General features: G+C 35.2%; 1 protein-coding gene across 1 annotated transcript; it reads right to left on the bottom strand.

Annotated features, from left to right (window-relative positions):
• Nucleotides 1–2,043: 2,043 nt before the first annotated feature.
• On the bottom strand, nt 2,044–9,671 carry LOC135946155 (protein yellow-like). The gene is made up of 4 exons (XM_065494230.1): nt 9,226–9,671; nt 5,845–6,432; nt 3,973–4,126; nt 2,044–3,367 (listed from the first exon to the last, which is right to left on the bottom strand). Exons 1-4 carry the CDS (start codon nt 9,541–9,543, stop codon nt 3,207–3,209), a joined length of 1,221 nt encoding a protein of 406 aa, XP_065350302.1. The 5' UTR covers nt 9,544–9,671; the 3' UTR covers nt 2,044–3,206.
• Between the last annotated feature and the right edge of the window lie 10,457 nt (nt 9,672–20,128).

The raw sequence follows: 20,128 nt of genomic DNA, 5'->3' as shown, positions 1-20,128 counted from the left end.
TTTTAATATTTGTGCTAGATAAATATTTATCCCGTGCACATATTTCGGCTGCGTGGAGTTAAAATATTCGTCCGCTGGTCAGATATTTTTCCTTCGCAGGCGATCGCTTTTGTTTGCTGAATTGACAGGTGCGTGAAAAATGTGAACAGCAGACTACCACCGCGCTCGGGGTGAAAATATTCCTTTATTTTCATGATTACAATAAAACTAAAAATTCCTGTTATCTATCCTTCATTCTGGTTTAATTTGTATCATTGAATTTAAACTTGGTTTCCTTCAGATAATTATTGCATTACTCATTTGATCGCGGTTGTAAAATAAATATATATTTATTGTTACAGGATGATGAAGAGCACGGCGGGAATAACGGCTCAGCCGGTCCATCATCATCATCAACGGCTGCAGGAATTTCCGCTGACAAAAGAGACAGCATAAACGATCTTAAGAAGGAGTTCGAAGAACTCCGTATTGAAGTGGAGCTCGCGAAGGCCAAAAGGAAAAAAATCGACGAAGAAGTAGAGAGGCTGCATGAGTTAACTGCGCACAGGAGGAAAATATTGAAACAAGAGAGAAAAGATTATGAAAAATTTCTTAAAAAGTTAGGGCAAAAATTAACAGACTTCAAGAAGAGGTTAGCCGAGAAGGAAAAAAAGAGGCTGGCACGTTTGCACTGCTAAACTTGTTGCTCTTACAACTTCCATGTCAATTGCCAAAATAAATGAGAATGCAACCAAAAGTTTTACTTTTCATTGAATTCCATAAAATACCCGCGAGATCCCGATTAAGCAGAAACGACTTATGAGTTTTGGTTCCCTTTGAACCACATTAGCCCGTTTGCACAGGAATTAATTAATTTATTTACTCATCAACTTTAATTAGGTTACTTTCCGGTTGCAAAACAAATTTAAAAAAATAATAAATGGTAAGAAAATGATTTGTGATTTGATTTCTATTCCCATCCGTGCACAGTTTCAGTTCTTTCCAGTACTTGTTTCAGCTACTAGGAGAAGATTCCGGTTAAAATGTTTCAAGTTCCGTGAATATTTTATTTAATCAATTCGCATCTAATTTTAAAACTATTTGCCTGTTTTTGGTTGAAATAAAGGGACAGAAAAGTAATTTAGAAGGAGTTTTGGATAATTTAAATTATTTAAACCGTGATACTTTTTTATCAAAATTGTAGCAATGGGGTTGAAAGGGGATGGTGGTGAGCACCCCTTACATGCTTTAGTTAGTTAGTGGAGATTTAGACGAGTCAAATGATAGGTAGTTTTTGACATTCTGATTATTAAAACCCGAGATTCGGAGTTTTAAAATGTTGGCAAAACACGAAAATCACGACTTTTTCGGCTTTTTCGTATTTTACGAACTCTTAATCTCGGGTTCTAACTGTCAGAATAGCCAAAACTAAGCACCTTTAGACACCTTTAGACCTACCCTAACCAGCTATAGTAGTGAGGGGGTGCTAGTTATCCACCCCTTTCAACCCCCTTCTAAAATTTTAATACAAAAAATGTATTCGAATGCATTTTTCTCGATTTTTAAAATATTTTAGCGATTGGGGGTGGAGGGTAGGCACCCCCTAAACCCTTTAACTGATCAGGGAAGATCAAATTGAGTCTAAAACTGGTTAATTTTTGCAACTCTGATTATTAGAACCCGAGATTTGGAGTTTCAAAAATGTTGGGAAACACGATAATCACGAATTTTTCAATTTTTTTGTATTTTGTTAATTTAAAATCTCGGGTTCTAATAATCAGAATTTCCAAAACTAAGCACATTTAGAAACGTCTCAACCTACCCTAACCAGCTGAAGAGTTTAGGGGGTGCTAATCGTCCACCCCTTTTAACCCCCTGCTAAAACTTGAATAGAAAAAATGAATTTTCCTCAGTTTTTAAAATATTTTATAGATTGGGGGTGGATTATAGGCACCCCTAAACATTTCATCTAGTCAGGGGAGGTTGAAACGAGTCTGACGGTGGGTAATTTTTATAGTTCTGATACTCACTTGCCCTGCAATGTATTTATTTTTATTGCTGATACGGAAATTTATGTATAATTGACCTTTCAATCGGTGTTTTTTTATATTAAATTACTGTTAGAAATTATGTAGAGACTGGTTGGACTGATTTAATATAAAGAATGAAAAGACCATCAGTTCATTTACAAAAGAAAATTGTTTTTAATTGGAAAGGAGAACCTTTTAATTTTTCAATGTTCATTAATTACAATTAAAAATATCAATATTATCAAATAAAAGAAAAAATAATTTTTAATGGAGCTTTTTAATTTAAATGGCAAAAATTATATATATGATGTTATTTTGCTCATCCATAAAAAACTTTCGCCAGGAAATTCAGTGGTAAAAAGTTTCCCTGATGTATTTTAAATATTCATTTCTTTTCGGTGATTTTTCATTAGAGCAAAATAACTTCTAATTTCAAATTTTAATATTTTTTATAAAGGGAATTTGGATCTTTTCCAATCACCGCTCGTCGGATATATGTAGTTGAAAGTGCAAAGTACAGACCGAGCAAGCCAACAAACCTGTTTGTTGAACAAAAATCAGTAAGATTGTTGTCTCATCCAGGGCCGGACTGGTATCGAAAAAAATTCACCGGGGCATTCTTAATTTTGGCGCCCCCTCCCGCCCCAAATACTGGTGGGCAAGCTGATCGAATCAAGTTCGCAAAATATCAAGCAGGAAATTTCAGTGGTTTTCGCAAAATTAAAAAAAAAATGCATGAAATTTTCTATTTATTTGGTTTCTTGCACCCCAAAAGCGGGCTTAAATATATTTTCAATGGACCAATACATTTTCTAAATTATCCCCCCATGCCTTTCTACAAAACTAAAACAGAAAAATAAATTTTAAATAATGCAAAACTTCCTCAGAGCAATAAGATATTTTACTTCTTTAAGTGGGTTGAAGAGTAGCAATTTATTAGCGGTGGAGGGTAAGCTTAAGAACCCCCAAACCTTTTAGCTGGTCAAGGGAAGTCACGACGAGTCCAACGGTGGCTAATTTTAACAATTCTGATGGCTACAACCCGAGATTTGGAGCTTCAAATATCATCAAATTTGAAATTTTCCAATTTTTCCTCATCAGGCGTTGAAGGTTTTTCTGTGGTCGGAGTGGACAAGTTATCATGCGTAGAGTGATCCAGTTCTGGGAGTAACGTGCTGGGGGCGTCGCTTTTTTGAATTATTTCGGTCGTTGTTCGATTTCGGGACGAGGTTGAGCAGTAGTGGGCGTTGACTCAGGTGTTTTAGTAGTTATGTGGTCGGAATGGACAAGCTGGTTCGTTCTGTGCGTTGTTTTGGTCTTTGGGGAAATTGAAGTGGTGCTTGGAATGGTGGGCGTAACTGAAACAATAATAATTACAACTAACTAAATATCCTGCTGCTTTTACAATTTTTTCTTTTGACGTGCTAAAAAATTGTATTTACTATAGACGTGTCGGAAATTATTTATTCATAAAACCTTTTTTTTAGATTGGCTTAATCGAGTTTGGTTTTCAGCAAATAAAAAAACGTATTAAGTGAAGAATGCACAGAGGCTGGATTGAGTCTGCAATCGCAGCGGACGTGCCTTAATATTTTTTGTTTTTCCTCCTTGAATTATAGAAAAATAAAAAAAAACCGGTCGAGTTCAAATTTTGAAAATAAAACAAACGATTTTATAATAAATGTGTAATTTCTTAATAAAATCCCTTAGGATGTAAGCGCCATTATTATTCTTAAATTTATCTGACATTATACCAACTGCGTGAAATTTGAAAAGGTGAAAATGGAAATTGGCAACTAGAAATAAAAATTTGAAAGAACATTTTGATTCGTCGCTTTTAGCAACACACTCGTTGCAAAGTGCTCTTTGGCTGCATGCCTTTAAATACTCGCGAAGAAAAGTGAGATTTTTTCCTTCATTTTGGAAGGAATTGAAAAGTAGTGTGTGTTCAGAGCAAACTTACCTGGCGATGCCTCGGAGATGTAGGATTTAACACCAACTTGAGCCTTCAAAAGCCTGTATTTTGGCTTCTTTTCGTTATCATACACCGTCAACCAAAAATTGCCACTTTGGTCCAAGGCAAAAGTAAAGGGCCAGATAGAATCCAGTCCAGCGACCTAAAACCAAGCAATGCACCGACTCGATGATTTAGTGAAATTGATAAAATTTTAATTAAAATGCAGCGCAGGGTTAAATTTTTGATCGTTTTTGAAAATTTCCCGAGAGCGAGAAAAAGTTTATTTATTCAAAACGAACGAAATTTCTATTTCCTCTGCCAAAAATTCTTTCTCCTCCTCGCGCGATTTTTAATTTTTACTCGCACACTCTTAAAGCAAAAAATTTCCGCCATAGACTATAGAATTTTCCTTTTTTTCCTGTTTTGAATTAAAAAATTAGTTAATTCTTAGCTATTATATTCAATTGGCTAATTGAAGAAAGTTATTTTGAAGCATATCAAATATCTACAAATAATTTTGAATCAAGAAAATTTAAAAAATTTAAAAAAAATGAACATGTTCACCTATGGATTAATATATTTAATTCTAGGGTTTGTGCAGAAAAATAGATACATATAATTTTGAATCACTTCAATTTTTCTCATTTGAACTGTCAGAGCGCTAAATAATTTGCGAGGGATAAAAATTTAACGAGGATCCAAACACCCGCCTTCACAAAAAATTCGAGCTTCAAAATTATGCTCTTTTCAAAGTAATTTAAAGTGGAATGATAGTGATTTTTTTATTAAAAAAAATGAAATTTCATGTAAAGCTAACCGTAACCGACCTATTTTTTCCATGTACATCTGACCAAAAGTGCCTCAAAATCCAATTTTTCGAATTTTACCGGTTACGCCCTCTTTTTTTAGCATAGGAAATTAATTGCTTCCGGGGCGAGAAAAATTATGAAAATTTAATAGTGAGAAGATAAAAAATAGTGCTTTTAAGTCTTCAAAGAAATTTTTTATTTTTTCAAAAATTGCAGATTTTCAAAAGGGGTCTGTGTTTGGCTTCATTAAAATTCACCAGTTCATAGTAGCGTTGAATACTGCCTAAATTCAGAGAGCTGATTAAATTTCCAGTTTTCCCTCTTCCCTCGCTCAGCAAAATTTTCTCAAATTTAAAATTTTCGAAAAATATTCGTCTGAAAATTTCAGATGTCCGTTAAAGAACGTTTAAATTTTTTTGGGAAAAATCAAAATACCCAAAATTAAGTTAATTTATTGAAGAATCATCTCAGAAAAAGTGTTTCTTTCGTTTTAATAATTTCAATGATTTTCAGAGGCAAACTCGGACCCTTATGGCTATCAGAGACTGCGTATAATATTAATAAATTTTTTATTGATTTTCAAGGACAGATTCATTGGCTACCATGTGCGAAAATTTCAAATTTGTCAGATAATGAAAACGTAATTAAAATGATAATTGAGTTGCGCGCCGGCCACCTTCTGTAATGCAACCAGAAGCGACGGCGTGAAACGCCCCCCTCTCTTGGCCAGCAGCGCTGGGCGCTGACCAATCAGATTGTTTTTGCCAATTTTCTCCGAAATTTACAGTGCTGCGCTATGTTTTCTCGCATGATTTGGAATCCTCTCATCGAGATCTATATCTGACAGCCAGAGTCTTTTTTTAAAGAAATGCGGGATTTCAGAGAAAATCGTGATTACACAATTCCGTTGAAAATTCTCCATTTAAAACAATGCTAAGTTTGAGGCCGATTTTCTCGAAAATGTATCTATTTTTTTAACTGTACATGCTTTTTAGGACCCAATCTGTATGTGTGTTAAAGGATTTTGCGGGGAAATCCACTATCATTCCTCTTTAAATTTGTGACCTACCTCGTAAAAACGTTGCCCCTGAAACGGCTGGGAAGTGTTCTTAGAAGATATGTAGTGTGTCCTCCAAAAGGCGGCATACAAGGTGCCGTGGTTGTCCATCAGCATTCTACACGAATCAGTTGCAGTCCACTTTCCGATTGCTTTCGCATTTGCAGTTCGAGTTCCGTTGTTTAGTGCGGCGACAGGAATTGAATACAGTTCATTCGAGTTCAATTCGCTGAGGTAGAGCTGTCTCGGTCTCGGTTCCCGCTCCTTAGGAGACAGCGCAATGGAAAGAACACGTTTTTGTGGCGTGTCCACGATCCAAGATCTATTTTGCTCCAAACTAAACACGACAATGTTTTGATAATTCCACCGCGAGATGTAGGCAAAGGTTTCGTTGGCAGTTTCATCAATCACCAAATCGTGCATAAAATAGTGGAAAGAAAACCGGTGAATTAGTTTGATGTGATCCTTTTTGACCAAGTCAATCGTCCATAATTTGGCATTGCAATTGTAGCTACCGCTGTCCAGCACCCACAGCCTTCCAACCGAGTCTATTTCCATCCCTCTTGCTGCTTCAATTTTGTCGCAGTCTCCTTCTTTTCCCTGCAAAAAGAGAAATTGATTGGCTCTTTTAAAGTCGAGTCAAACGGTAAATTTTTTTATTTCGCGACGCGCTAACCATTTTCTACTTTCTGCAGCTAAAATTTATATTCTTTCGACTGCAACTCAACAAAAAAGGGTTTCCTTCGACATTCGATTGCGTTCTATCCAATTTTAAAATAAGATTATCAACAGAAAAGAGAATTTATGTCGAAGAAAAACGCATTATTTTTCAACATTCCTTCTAAACTAGAAGAGTTCCACAAAATGTTTAAATTTGGTGCAGCGGCCAAAGACGTAACTATAAATGAAACGCGCTTCGCATTCACAACAATTTAAAAGTGCTCGCGGTAATTTGCAGACCAGCGTTCAGTTTTCTGATTAAATTAGCGAAAATCTCAGCAAAATTATAAATAAATTTGAGCATTTTTTTAGCGTCATTTTAAATCGAAGACAAAAAAGGGACTTTTATCAGGTGAAATTGGGTCAAAATACGGGCCACGCTCGTGCGGCGAAAAGAAAATCGGCCTCGCTTGCTCCTAACTAATCCCTTCATAAAATTTTATTTTATTTTTAACTGAAAATTTGGAACCAACGCAAAGTTATGGATTATTAATGAAGCGCGCAATCACGAGTGAAACTTGCGTGTGGCGGATTGGCCTCTCTGGCAGCAAAAAGGAATTAAAAATTAATTTGTTGCTTCACTCTCTACGCATTTATTTTTTCTAAACGCAAAATCACGTAAACACAATCAAACTCTTCAAATTTGCAGAAAATTTCGCAGGGCAAAAACGTGAAAATGAATCAAAACTCCTGCGCGACACTCATTCAAATGCAATTCAGATCTCTTTTCAGTTTTTTTTTTACCTTTACAAGAGCGATCTTTAGAAGCCAATATTCCGAGTCGTTTATTTTAATTTATGCGGTTAAAAGCGAAGCGTGTAACGAAGGGTCACAGCTTCTGACGGCGTTTCAGAAATACAACAGAAAATGAATTCAAAGGCAAATCGGCTTTCTATTGCCGAATTATTTTGCTGCAACGACAAAATATATTGCAAAAACAGGCAGAGGGGAAAAGCACGCGTGATCAGGGTTCACCAATTTTGCAACGCGAAAAAATGCACCACTTTTTTGAGCAAAAAATCAGCTAGAAAAACCCACCATTTTATTTTCCGAATTTATTAAAAAAATCATATTTAGCGCCAAAAAAGACAAACGTTTAGGAAAATGCCATTCATGCTGATTTTTTAAAGTCCCAATTTTTTGGTCATCCATCGTGAGAATTTTTTATCTTCAATAAAAATGCACCGCGAAAAGGTTTTTCATTGCATTGGGTTTTTCCGGATAAATGTGGGTTTTGCGAGCCCTGGCGCGTGATGATAAGAAACTAGAGGCACTGAAATTTTGACCTTTTTGCTATAACCAAAAGCTGGACAGGCCGCCAATTTTAACACGGCTGAGAACAACCAACAGTGCCTTAGCCATTCCATAACAGTTTAAAAAAGGACAATCTTTTATAAATGAAGGGGCTGCACACAATCCGCGTTCCTAAAGCAATCGCCCCGTGTGGAAAATAATTGCCGAGAAAAGCGATTTGCATTTTTTAACATCTTCCTGCTGAAAATTAGTGATTTGCACGAGCACAAACTTTCCTCAAATTAAAGAGGAATGATAGTGAATTTCCCCGCAAAATCCTTTAACATACATACAGATTGGTTCCTAAAAAGCATGTACAGTTAAAAAAACTGTAAATTTTCGAGAAAATCGGCCTCAAACTTAGCATTGTTTTAAATGGAGAATTTTCAACGGAATTGTGTAATCGCGATTTTCTCTGAAATTCCGCATTTCCCCAAAAAAGACTCTGGCTGTCCGATAGATCTCGATGAGAGGATTCCAAATCATGCGAGAAAACATAGTGCAGCGCTGTAAATTTCGGAGAAAATTGGCAAAAACAATCTGATTGGTCAGCGCCCAGCGCTGCTGGCCAAGAGAGGGGGGCGTTTCACGCCGTCGCTTCTGGTTGCATTACAGAAGGTGGCCGGCGCGCAACTCAATTATCATTTTAATTACGTTTTGATTATCAGAAAAATTTGAAATTTTCGCACATGGTAGCAATTGAATCTGTCCTTGAAAATCAATAAAAAATTTATTTGTACTATACGCAGTCTCTGATAGCCATAAGGGTCAGAGTTTGCCTCTGAAAATCATTGAAATTATTAAAATGAAAGAAACATTTTTTCTGAGATGATTCTTGAATAAATTAACTTAATTTTGGGTATTTTGATTTTTCCCAAAAAAATTTTAAACGTTCTTTAACGGACATCTGAAATTTTCAGACGAGTTTTTTCGAAAATTAAAAATTTGAGAAAATTTTGCTGAGTGGGGAGGAAAACTGGAAATTTAATCAGCTCTCTGAATTTAGGCATTATTTAACGCTACTATCAACTGGTGAATTTTAATGAAGCCAAACGCAGACCCCTTTTGAAAATCTGCAATTTTTAAAAAAAATAAAAAATTTCCTTGAAGACTTAAAAGCACTATTTTTTATCTTCTCACTATTAAATTTTCATAATTTTTCTCACCCCGGAAGCAATTAATTTCCTATGCTAAAAAAAGAGGGCGTAACCGGTAAAATTCGAAAAATTGGATTTTGGGGCACTTTTGGTCAGATGTACATGGAAAAAATAGGTCGGTTAGGGTTAACTTTACATGAAATTTCATTTTTTTAAATAAAAAAATCACTATCATTCCAGTTTAAAATATGCAACGAATATAGCATTTATTTTTGTTACTTACATTCACGTCCCACGAGGGGAACGGAGTGAGCTTCGGGGGTGCGGAGGACGCGCTGCTCGTCGGCATAGTCACCAGAGTCACCGGAACGCCATTAAATTTCTCAAGGCTGAGGAAGATCCTCGATCCGTAGACAGCCATGAAACGAGGATAAAAATACTTTGGATTGAAAGTTGCATCTTTCAAGGCCTGTGCCCTTCTTTCCACGGAGGGCCACTCGTGGTCCAATTCATTCGGCCACTCGAAGACTTGAGTGAAGTTGGCGGCGGCGGCCAGGGACGAAAGGCCGAGCAACAAAATGGCGCACGAGAACAAATTCATGCTTGCAACTTTTTCAACTGTTCAAAAATAGCCGAGAGCAAAAAGCGCAATTGCCATTTCGAGAAAATTGTGAACGGAGCGACGAGCGAGACGCACAAAGTAACTCGATTAGGCAAACAAATGTTCTGCTCACCGCTTTTTATTCAGACGAGACGGATGTGCGGCACTTGTCGCGCTCGTCGGCGTCGGCGATTGCCGCTCCGCATCCGCACTCTCGCCTCTGCTCGCGTTTTTTGATAACAGCGTTGTGTGCTTTCCATTTCCACCGCAATCGCTTAATTATGCCAAGTGAGGGGCGTTATTTAATTTTGCTAAAATTCAATTAGTTTACTTCTCACTCGTCAAAAAGGAAAAAAAATAAGCGGTGCAAGAGTGTCGCCAATATCTAAAGCGTGAACACAAATCTGAATCGTGGTGCGTTCTCTCTTCTGTATAAACACAACGCGCGTTTTCTCTTAATTATTCTGAATTTCAATCAATCAATCAATCAATATCCCGCATTTTTATATTATGGCATTTTTGTAATGCCAAGAAGAAGCATTTTTATCAAAATTGTAGCAATGGGGTTGAAAGGGGATGGGATTAGGCACCCCTTAAATACTTTAGCTGGTTAGTGGAGGTTGAGACGAGTCAAACGATGGGTAGTTTTTGCAATTCTGATTATTAGAACCCGAGATTTGGAGTTTTAAAATGTTGGCAAAACACGAAAATCACGAAATTTATCGATTTTTTCGTATTTTGCAAACTCTAAATCTCGTGTTCCAACCATCCGAATTGCCAAAGCTAAGCACTTTTAGACTCGTCTCAACCTACCCTAACCAGCTAAAGTGGTTAGGGGGTGCTAATTATCCACCCCTTTCAACCCCTTCTCAAATTTTACTAGTAAAAATGTATTCGAAAGCATTTTCCTCGATTTTTAAAATATTTTAGCTAATGGGGGTAAAGGGTAAGCATCCCCTAAACCCTTCAGCTGTTCAGGGGAGCTTTAGATGAGTCCAATGGTGGAAAGTTTTTGCAATTCTGATAATTAGATCCCGAGATTTGGAGGTGCAAAAAACAAAAAAAATCGAAAAAATGAAAAAATTGAAAAAATGAAAAAAATCGAAAAAATTAAAAATAACACTTGTCTAAAATTTTCAACCTGATTTTTTTGCTGTTGGGCCAAACAATTACTATTTAATTTGAAAAATTAAAAATGTGAAAAATCTTTTGTTATTTATTGAAAAGTCCAATTAATTAATATCCGGTATTCATCACTTTTATTCTAGGGGTGAAACTGAAGGGATGCTTCTTCAATTAAACCAAATTTCAATGTACTGTAGAATTCAATTATGGTATTGTTTCAAATTGTAAAATTTTGTTTCGCGTCAGACTCATCCCAGGACGAAAATGACAAATTTACGGAGAGTTGCGATGTTGTGGAGGAAGAGCTGGAAAGTCCAAAACGAGCCTGGATTCGAAAGCAACAGCGCAGTCGGAATGCACAATCGAAGCAGCGCGATTTCCCTGCAGATTCGCCGGCAGGGGAAGTGACATGGAAAAGCAACCCCAAGGCCGAGAAATGTACAATGTGCTGCAAATATTTTCCATCTGCACACTCGAGGAAGAAGCACGAAAGGAAATCGTTCTTCAAAAAGCATTTAATGCTTTGAAAGGTAAAAACTTGTTCAGCCATCTCAATTGCACACAAAAATTAATTTTTACATAATTGTTTTCGTAATAGCGGTTGAAGTGAGCGACTGCGAACGACGAGAGGGAGGTTGACTGCGTTTGTGTGATTGAGGCAGAATGGAATTTCGGAAAATGGATTACAGTGTAGAAGGCAAGAGGCAGAGAAAATGTATTAATTTGTCGTTATTTTTTGTTAAGAGCTAAAATATTTATAAACTGATGAGACTTAATCTTTTTAAAGAATAAAGACTCCTCTATTTCATATATAAAAGAATTTTTGTGTTTTTATTTGAAAAGAACCTTTAAATATGTTCCCAATATTCACTTATTACAATTAAAAATTGTAAAATTATGAAACAAATGAGAAACTGATTTTTAATAAATTAAATATATAAATTGAGCTTTTTAGTTTTCGACAAATATTATGTGGTGTTAATTTTGCTCGATGTTAAAACTATTCTTTTGCCAGGAAATTCAGTCAGTTTAAGTTCCCCGGATGCATTTTAAAATTTCATTTTTTTAGTTCTGTAAACGAAAATAACTTTAAATTTCAAATTTTAATATTTTCATAAAGGGAATTTGGATCTGGTTAAATCATCTCGTCAGATATAGTTTGAAGTCCAAAGTACAGACTGAGCAAGTCAAGAAACTTGCTTGTTTGATTAGTAAAAATCAATAAGATTGCTGTCTCATTCAGGGCCGGACTGGTATCGAAAAAAAATTCACCTAGGCATTCTTAATTCTTAATTTTGGCGGTATACAAAACTAAAACTGAAAAATACATTTTAAATTAATGCATAATTCCCGGCGCAGAGCTATAAAATGTTTTACTTTTTTCAAGGGGGTTGACAAAATGTTTCAATTTTTGCGAGTCTTGGAAACAAAAAGGAATATTTCCCGTCATTATGGGACATCTTCTTAACACATTTTCTCAATTAATAAATCGGATTCAAAAACGCATAATTTAAAACACGAAAATGACGATTTTTTTCGTATTTTGCAAACTTCAAATCTCGAATTTGAACCGTCAGAATTTCCGAAACTAACCACCATTAGACACGTCTCAACCTACCCTGACTAGCTGAAGAGTTTAGGGAGTGCCAACCGTCCACCCCTTTCAACCCCCTGCTAAATTTTCAATAGAAAAAATGCATTTTCCTCGGTTTTTAAAATATTATAACGCTTTTGGGTGGAGAATAGGCACGTCCTAAACCCTTTAGCTGGTCAAGGGAGGTTGAGACGAATCTAACGGTGGAAATTTTATACAATTTTAATAATTAAAACCCGAGATTAGAAGGTGCAAAAAACTAAAAAATCGAAAATTTTAATTTTTGCAAGTGGAAAATCTCCAAAACTAGAAATAACACTGCCCTGAAATTGATGGCCTGCTTCTTTGCCGTAGGGAATAAAAATTTATTTTTCTTTTTTTTTTATATAAAATGTTAGAATATATTGTTATTAATAAAAAAATCATATCTTTTGCTTCAATTAAAATACTTCCGGTATTAATGTTTATTTTTCGCACTTTCATTCTGGGGGAGGGGCAGATTGAGTATTGAGGGGACTTTACTCCGTTTAAATTAAATTAAAATGTACTAGAATTCACATCAAAGTAAAACCATGATAATATTTACAATTTTGTTTGTTACTTAGTCAATATTTGTAAACACAAAAGGTAGAGGGAATCAAAGGGCAAAGCAGCAACCGAGAATTATATTTGTTATTAAACAAAAATCCAACGTTTTGTTGAATGAGACCTGAGTCCAAAGTCCGATTTAGAAGCTTGTTGAAAGAAATTTGCTTCAAACAACGCATTGCTTCCTAAGAGACGCAGCTCGTTGTTTGCATGAGATCCACCGCAATCACAGCTTTACTGAATTTCGTTTTGATTCAATCACGACTGTTTGAAAAAGTTGAAAAACATGAACAGCACTAGCGATTATGTATCAATGAGCGAGGATGAGCAGTATGAGTATGATGAACCACAAGCAGGTAACACAAAATTTGGGATTTTCCTTCTTGAATTTTTTTTTTTCGTAAAAGTAGAAGCATTCTTCACCTCTTGAAAATTTATACTCATTGTCAGATAAGAAAGGGTGGAATTATTTGGCTGGAGAAGGGAGATTTCGAGTGGCACCCGGTCTTGTCGATTTAGTTTTCGTTGGCACTTTAAGAGGAGTGCAGGGGCGGCACGTTTTCCAGTTGCACGACTGAATTTTTTTTAAAGGCCTGCGGCAACGAAACTGCAGCCGTTGCGAAGTATGAGAGCGTCTCGTATTAATTTCATTAATTTAAACAATTTTGGGTTTCATGCCTGATTGTTGCTTGTGAAATCAGTATATCGATTTAATTTTTAGTTGCGTTTAAGAAAGTCTGAGCTGTTCAATACTCAGGCGGCGGTAAATTTTGAAGCGAAGAAAGCAATTTTTTTCTCTGGCACTTTTTTATTTCCATTTTAAAACTGACAATCTGCCGCATTTTAAAATACACAGTTTATTTGGCTTATTTTGAAATTTTGTATTTGTTTTATTAGACTCATCTGTGGACGAAATCGAGGAATTCACTGAATGCCCAGAATTCCTCGAGGAAGAACGGGAAAGGAAACGTCGCGATTGGCTTAAAAAGCAACAGCACAGGCCACGGTCGGAGGAGCCGCAAAAACACATATCTTCTGGAGGAAATCCGTCGAAGTGTTCAATGTGCCGCAAAACATTTCCTTCTCGCCACGCCAAAAAGAAGCACGAGCGCAAGGCGTGCTTCAAAACAAAGTTGAAGCTGTGATGAGAAAGGTAACAATCCTGTTAAGCCGTTTCAATTGCACGTAAATTAATTTTGACTTTTCGTTTTTTAAATAGTGCTTGAGGCTTGCATGTTGGCGGAGTAAGTGTGCTGGTGCGGTCCGACTGTTTGCGTGACGTTGCTGCTTCTTGGAAATTGGATCATTGTGTGGAGAAGAGACGCGAAGAAGAGCACTATTACGTTTTATATGTATATTGTTGATGCTGAACTCGGGAAATATGCAATCAGCTTTGTAATAATTAAGAATTTAAAAGTTATCTTTTGTACTAGTTAATGCAGACCAGACTGATTTATTTGAAGATTAAAACGCCCTTCTATAATATTTCTAAAAGAAAATTGTCTGTTTTAATTTGAAAATGAGAACCTGCTTTTAGTTTTTCTGATATTCATTAATTACGATTAAAAATATTTAAATTAGGAAAAAAATAATATATTTTTAATAAATGAAGGAAATAAATGATCATGACTTATTTATAAATTCATCAACTCGAATTAGGTTTTAATTTCCAGCTTCAAGACAAATAAAAAAATCGCTAGGAAGATATCTGAGCTTTTCCAATCGTTGCGGGACCATCCAATGAGAACGAATCCCGCAATTTGAACTTAAAAACGTCTAAATTGACTCAAAATCTGTAGATGAAAAAGTGTCATCATTTTGCTTTGCTAATAGTAGCAATTTTTGCAACAGTTTTAATTTTGAAGGATTTTTACACGCAAAAAGAATAAAATTGAAGCTTTCTTTGTCACCGTTTTTACTGGGTTTAATTCAGACATCCCTTCAACCCTCCCCTAACCACCTCTTCAACAAAATTCCAACTTTAAATGAAAAATGTTAAAAATTGAATTTTGAAATCAATCATGAAATTTTCATTTCTCCCCCTTAATCATCTGCACTTGTATATTTTTAACTTTTTAATGATAGGGTTGATTGGGGAACAATTGGATAATTTTTGACCTGAGCAGTCCCTCCTACTTCCTACTAAAGGTTTAATAATTTAACTCAACAATGTCAATTTCAAATCATGATTTTTATTCTTATTTTTTCTTGCTTTTAAAGCATCTCTGCGCGTCAAGAAAATTACATTGATGTTTTAGGCAAGAATGTCGGAATTATTTTAGCCAAAAAAAAGGTTCACGGGCTTGAATTATATATTTTGTAAAATTAGGAAGCATTTTTCACTCTTTAAAAATAACTCGGATAAGAAAGGACATTATTTGGCTCAAGAGGAATTTCTATCAAAGGCAGATTTCGAGTTGTGGGCCGCGTTGTCAGTCTCTTTTGAACCCTGAAAAGAATGCAGGTGGAGGCGATGCGATTGAGTGTTTTTTTTTTTAAAGTCTGCGGGAACGAATCAGCCGTTGCAAAAAGTACGAGATAATATTAATTTTATTTAAAAAAAAAATAGACCTTCCATGCCTGATTGTTGCTTGTAAACTTGCGGTCTTGCCCAACATTGAAGTGGCAATAATTTTTGTAGGCAGCTGTCGCGACTGAAAACATTTTAAAAGCCAAAAGTTTGATAGCGATTCGTGATAGTGCGGTGCGCAGACCAATTTTTTATTTTTTTTATTAAGAAAGCCACGTGTTTTATTGTCACTAAAAAGTTAAGCCATTCATATTTGTTAATATTTAATTAAATTTGGAATTTTTCTTTGTCAGGCCCATCCCTCGATCAAAATGAAGAATTTCAGGAGAGTTCTGAGTTCATGGAGGAAACGTTTGAGAACAAAAATTGCGCTTGGAATAAGAAGAATCAGCGCAGACGTGAATCAAAATCGGAGCGCGGCACTGATTCTCCTGCGAACCGGCCAAAATGTGAGCAATGATGCTGACCGCCGATGCTCCATGTGCCGCAGATCGTTTCCGTCTGCCAACGCGAGACAAAAGGCACGAGAGGAAAGCGTGCTACAAAACCAAACTGAAACTATGAGAGGTAAAAACCTGTTCAGCCATCTCAATATAATTAATTTTGACATAATTTTGTTTTCTTAAATAGCGAATGAGATGCGCGCGAATGTGAATGACGTTGCCTTTGAGCAGAATAAGAGTGAAGATGTGTAATTGCGGCTGGAGTAATTGTTGAAAATGGATGAAAGTGTGGAGGCGAAAGGCAGAGAAGAGGCGCTCATATTTGTCCTACAATCATGATGCTGACTGATCTCGTGTACATTTTTCAATAAATGTTAATCTAGAGTTTTTGTTAAAATAAAAATATTGTTTAAAAGTAAAATCGCAGTGTTTGTTTTAATTTAAATAATCTTTAGCCCCTCATTTCATTTTTAAATTAAAAATTTTTAATCTGAAAATTTTACGAAGCTTATAACTTTTCCCATAATTATTTATTGTAACTAAATTTAATATATACTAAAAATAAGAAACAAAAGAGAAAAAATATTTCGGGAGTAAATATGAATTTAAATTTTTTGTTTTAGATAAAAAATATATTTGTTGTTAAAACTCAAATTATTATAGAGCCCAAGACTTTAATAGGAATCAGAATCATGGAAATTCAGTAAAGTTCCTCAGATGGATTTCAAATTTTCATTTGTTTTTAGTGATTTTTCATTAAAGGTAAAAAGATACAGAGGAAAATCAATTCGAAATTCAAAATTTTAATATTTTGATAAAGGAAATTTGGATCTTTTCAAATCATTTCGTCGGATATAGTTGAAAGTCCAAAGTACAGACCGAGCAAGCCAACAAACTTGTTTATTGAACAAAAATCAATAAGATTGATGTCTTATCCAGGGCCGGACTGCCATCGAAAAAAATTCACCGGGGCATTCTTAATTTTGGCGCCCCCTCCCCCTCCCGCCCCAAATGCTAGTGGGCAAGCTGATCGAATCAAGTTCGCAAAATATCAAGCAGAAAATTTCAGCGGTTTTCGCAAAATTAAAAAAAAATATATGAAATTTTCTATTTATTTGGTTTCTTGCACCCCCAAAGCGGGCTTAAATATATTTTCAATGGACCAATACATTTTCTAAATTATCACCCCATGCTTTTCTACAAAACTAAAATAGAAAAATAAATTTTAATTAAAACAAAAATCCCACAAGAGCAATAAGATATTTTACTTCTTTAAGTGGGTTGAAGAGTAGCAATTTATTAGCGGTGGAGGGTGAGCGAAAGTACCCCAAACCCTTTTGAATGGTGAAGGGAAGTCACGATGAGTCCAACGGTGGATAATTTTTACAATTCTGATGGCTACAACCCGAGATTTAGAGCTTGAAAAAGCATGAAATTTGAAATATTCCAATTTTTACGAGCCTTCAAGTGCAAACGAAAAAAATATTTTTTCTTTTCATTTTTAACTTATTTTTTAAATTTATAAATCTTTTTTAAAAAAATGCATTTTTTAACATAGTATAATAGTTATAAAAAAATGTTAATAGTTTGGAAAAAGCATTAAAAATACGTAAAATTACGAAAAGAACGAAAAAGTACAGTTTTTTTTGCGATGTAGTACGTTTTTTTCTTAGAGATTGCAATAAAAAACCCGCACTTTTCCAGATTAACCAACAGAATAGCATATAAAACGTTTATGGCGCTATCCCGCATCATAGCATTTTTGTTATGCCCGGTTATGCCAAGAAGATTCGCCGGCAGGTGAAGTGAAATGGAAAAGCAACCCCGAGAGGCCGAGAAATGTACAATGTGCTGCAAATATTTTCCATCTGCACACTCGAGGAAGAAGCACGAAAGAAAATCGTGCTTCAAAAAGCATTTAAAGCTTTGAAAGGTAAAAACCTGTTCAGCCATCTCAATTGCACACAAAAATTAATTTTTACATAATTGTTTTCGTAATAGGGGTTGAAGTGCGAACGACGAGAGGGTGGTTGACTGCGTTTGTGTGATTGCGGCAGAATGGAATTTCGGAAAATGGATTTCAGTGTGGAAGGCGAGAGGCAGAGGAAATGTATTACTTAGTTGTTATTTTTTTGTTAAAAGCTACTGTTTATTTAGACTGATGAGACTTGATCTTTTTAAAGAATAAAGACTATCCTCTATTTTATATATAAAATATTTTTGTGTTTTTATGTGAAAATAACCTTTTAATATGTTCCCAATATTCACTTATTACAATTAAAAATTTTATAATTATGAAACAAATGAGAAACTGATTATTAATAGATTAAATATAAATTAATATAAACAAATATTATGTGGTGTTAATTTTGCTCGATGTTAAAACTATTCTTTTGCCAGGAAATTCAGTCAGATGCATTTTAAAATTTCATTTTTTTTTAATTCTGTAAACGAAAATAACTTTAAATTTCAAATTTTAATATTTTCATAAAGAAAATTTGGATCTGGTTAAATCATCTCGTCAGATATAGTTTGAAGTCCAAAGTACAGACTGAGCAAGTCAAGAAACTTGTTTGATTAGTAAAAATAAAGAAGTTTGTTGTCTCATCCAGGGCCGGACTGGTATCGAAAAAAAATCCCCTGGGCATTCTTAATTCTTAATTTTGGCGGTATACAAAACTAAAACTGAAAAATACATTTTAAATTGATGCATAAATCCCGGCGCAGAGCTATAAAATGTTTCACACTTTTTTAAGGGGGTTGAAGAATAGTAATTTATAAGTGGTGGAGGCTGAGAGCGTTTATGTACCCATAAACCTTTTAACTGGTCAAGGGAAGCCACGACGAGTCCAACGGTGGTTAATTTTTAAAATTCTGATGGCTGAAACCCGAGATTTGGAGTTTCAAAAATCACACGAGTTGTTGAAAAAATGTTCAATTTTTTTGCGAGTCTTGGAAACAAAAAGGAATATTTCCCGTCATTACGAGACATCTTTTTAACACATTTTCTCAATTTATAAATCGGATTCAAAAACACATAATTTAATTTTTGAACTTAATTATCCAAAAAAATTTCATACTTTGGTAAAATTACGGAAAAAATGGAAAAAAAATCAGTTTTTCAAGCGATGCAGTGGATTTTTTTTCAGAAATCGCAGAATTCCAGACAGAATCGCAAATAAAACTGCTTTCAAGCCTATTCCACAATTATAGCATTTTTTTTATGCCAAGAGGAAGCATTTTTATCAGAATTGTAGCAATGGGGTTGAAAGGGGATGGGAGTAAGCATCCCTTAAATACTTTAGCTGGTTAGTGGAGGTCAAGACGAGTCTAAAAGTGGTTAATTTTTGCAACTCTGATAATTAGAACCCGAGATTTGGAGTTTTAAAATGTTGGCAAAACACGAAAATCACGAATTTTTCGACCTGTTTGTATTTTGCAAACTCTAAATCTCGGGTTCCAACCATCAGAATTTCCTAAACTAAGCATCCTTAGACACGTTTCGACCTATCCTGACTAGCTGAAGAGTTTAGGGGTGCTAACTATCCACCATTTTCAACCCCCTGCTGAAATTTTATCAGCAAAAATGTAGTCAAAAGCATTTTCTTCGATTTTTAAAATATTTTAGCGATTAGGGGTGGATGATAAGCACCCATTAAACCATTCAGCTGGTCAGGGAAAGTCAAAATGAGTATAATGGTGGTTAATTTTTGCAATTCTGACGCTTAGAACCCGAGATTTGGAGTTGCAAAAATGTTGGCAAAACACAAAAATGACGATTTTTTTCGTTTTTTTCAAACTTCAGATCTCGAATTTGAACCGTCAGAATTTACAAAACTAAGCACCGTTAGACACTTCTGAACCTACCCTAACCAGCTGAAGAGTTTAGGGGGTGCTAATCGTCCACCCCTTTTAACCCCCTGCTAAAATTTGAATAGAAAAAATGAATTTTCCTCGGTTTTTAAAATATTTTAGCGCTTGGGGGTGGAGAATAGGCACCTCCTAAACCCTTTAGCTGGTCAAGGGAGGTTAAGACGAGTTTAACGGTGGAAAGTTTTTACGATTTAAATAATTAAAACCCGAGATTAGAAGGTGCAAAAAATAAAAAATGTAGAAAATCTCCAAAACTAAAAATACCACTGCCCTGAAATTGATGACCTGCTTCTTTGCCGTGGGGAATAAAAATCAGTTTTTCTATTTTTTATATAACCTACCCTAGAATTTATTGTTATTAAAAAAAAATGATATCTTTTGCTTCAATTAAAATATTTCCGGTATTGATGTTTATTTTTCGCACTTTTTTCT

The sequence above is a fragment of the Cloeon dipterum genome, chromosome X (genome assembly GCF_949628265.1).
Source record: "Cloeon dipterum chromosome X, ieCloDipt1.1, whole genome shotgun sequence".
Classification (NCBI taxonomy): Eukaryota; Metazoa; Arthropoda; class Insecta; order Ephemeroptera; family Baetidae; genus Cloeon; species Cloeon dipterum.
The sequence above is the reverse complement of the archived record's forward strand: the minus strand, read 5'-3'. Positions and strand labels throughout refer to the sequence as shown.

Bases quoted from the DNA above. Each gene is read 5' to 3' on its own strand.
- LOC135946155 (XM_065494230.1), bottom strand. From the start codon at position 9,543: ATGAATTTGTTCTCGTGCGCCATTTTGTTGCTCGGCCTTTCGTCCCTG. The intron at 6,433-9,225 runs GTAAGTAACAAA...CTCTTTTTGCAG, and splicing joins TCCCCTCGTGGGACGTGAAT to GGAAAAGAAGGAGACTGCGA. The intron at 3,368-3,972 runs GTAAGTTTGCTC...TTATTGTTTCAG, and splicing joins CATCTCCGAGGCATCGCCAG to TTACGCCCACCATTCCAAGC.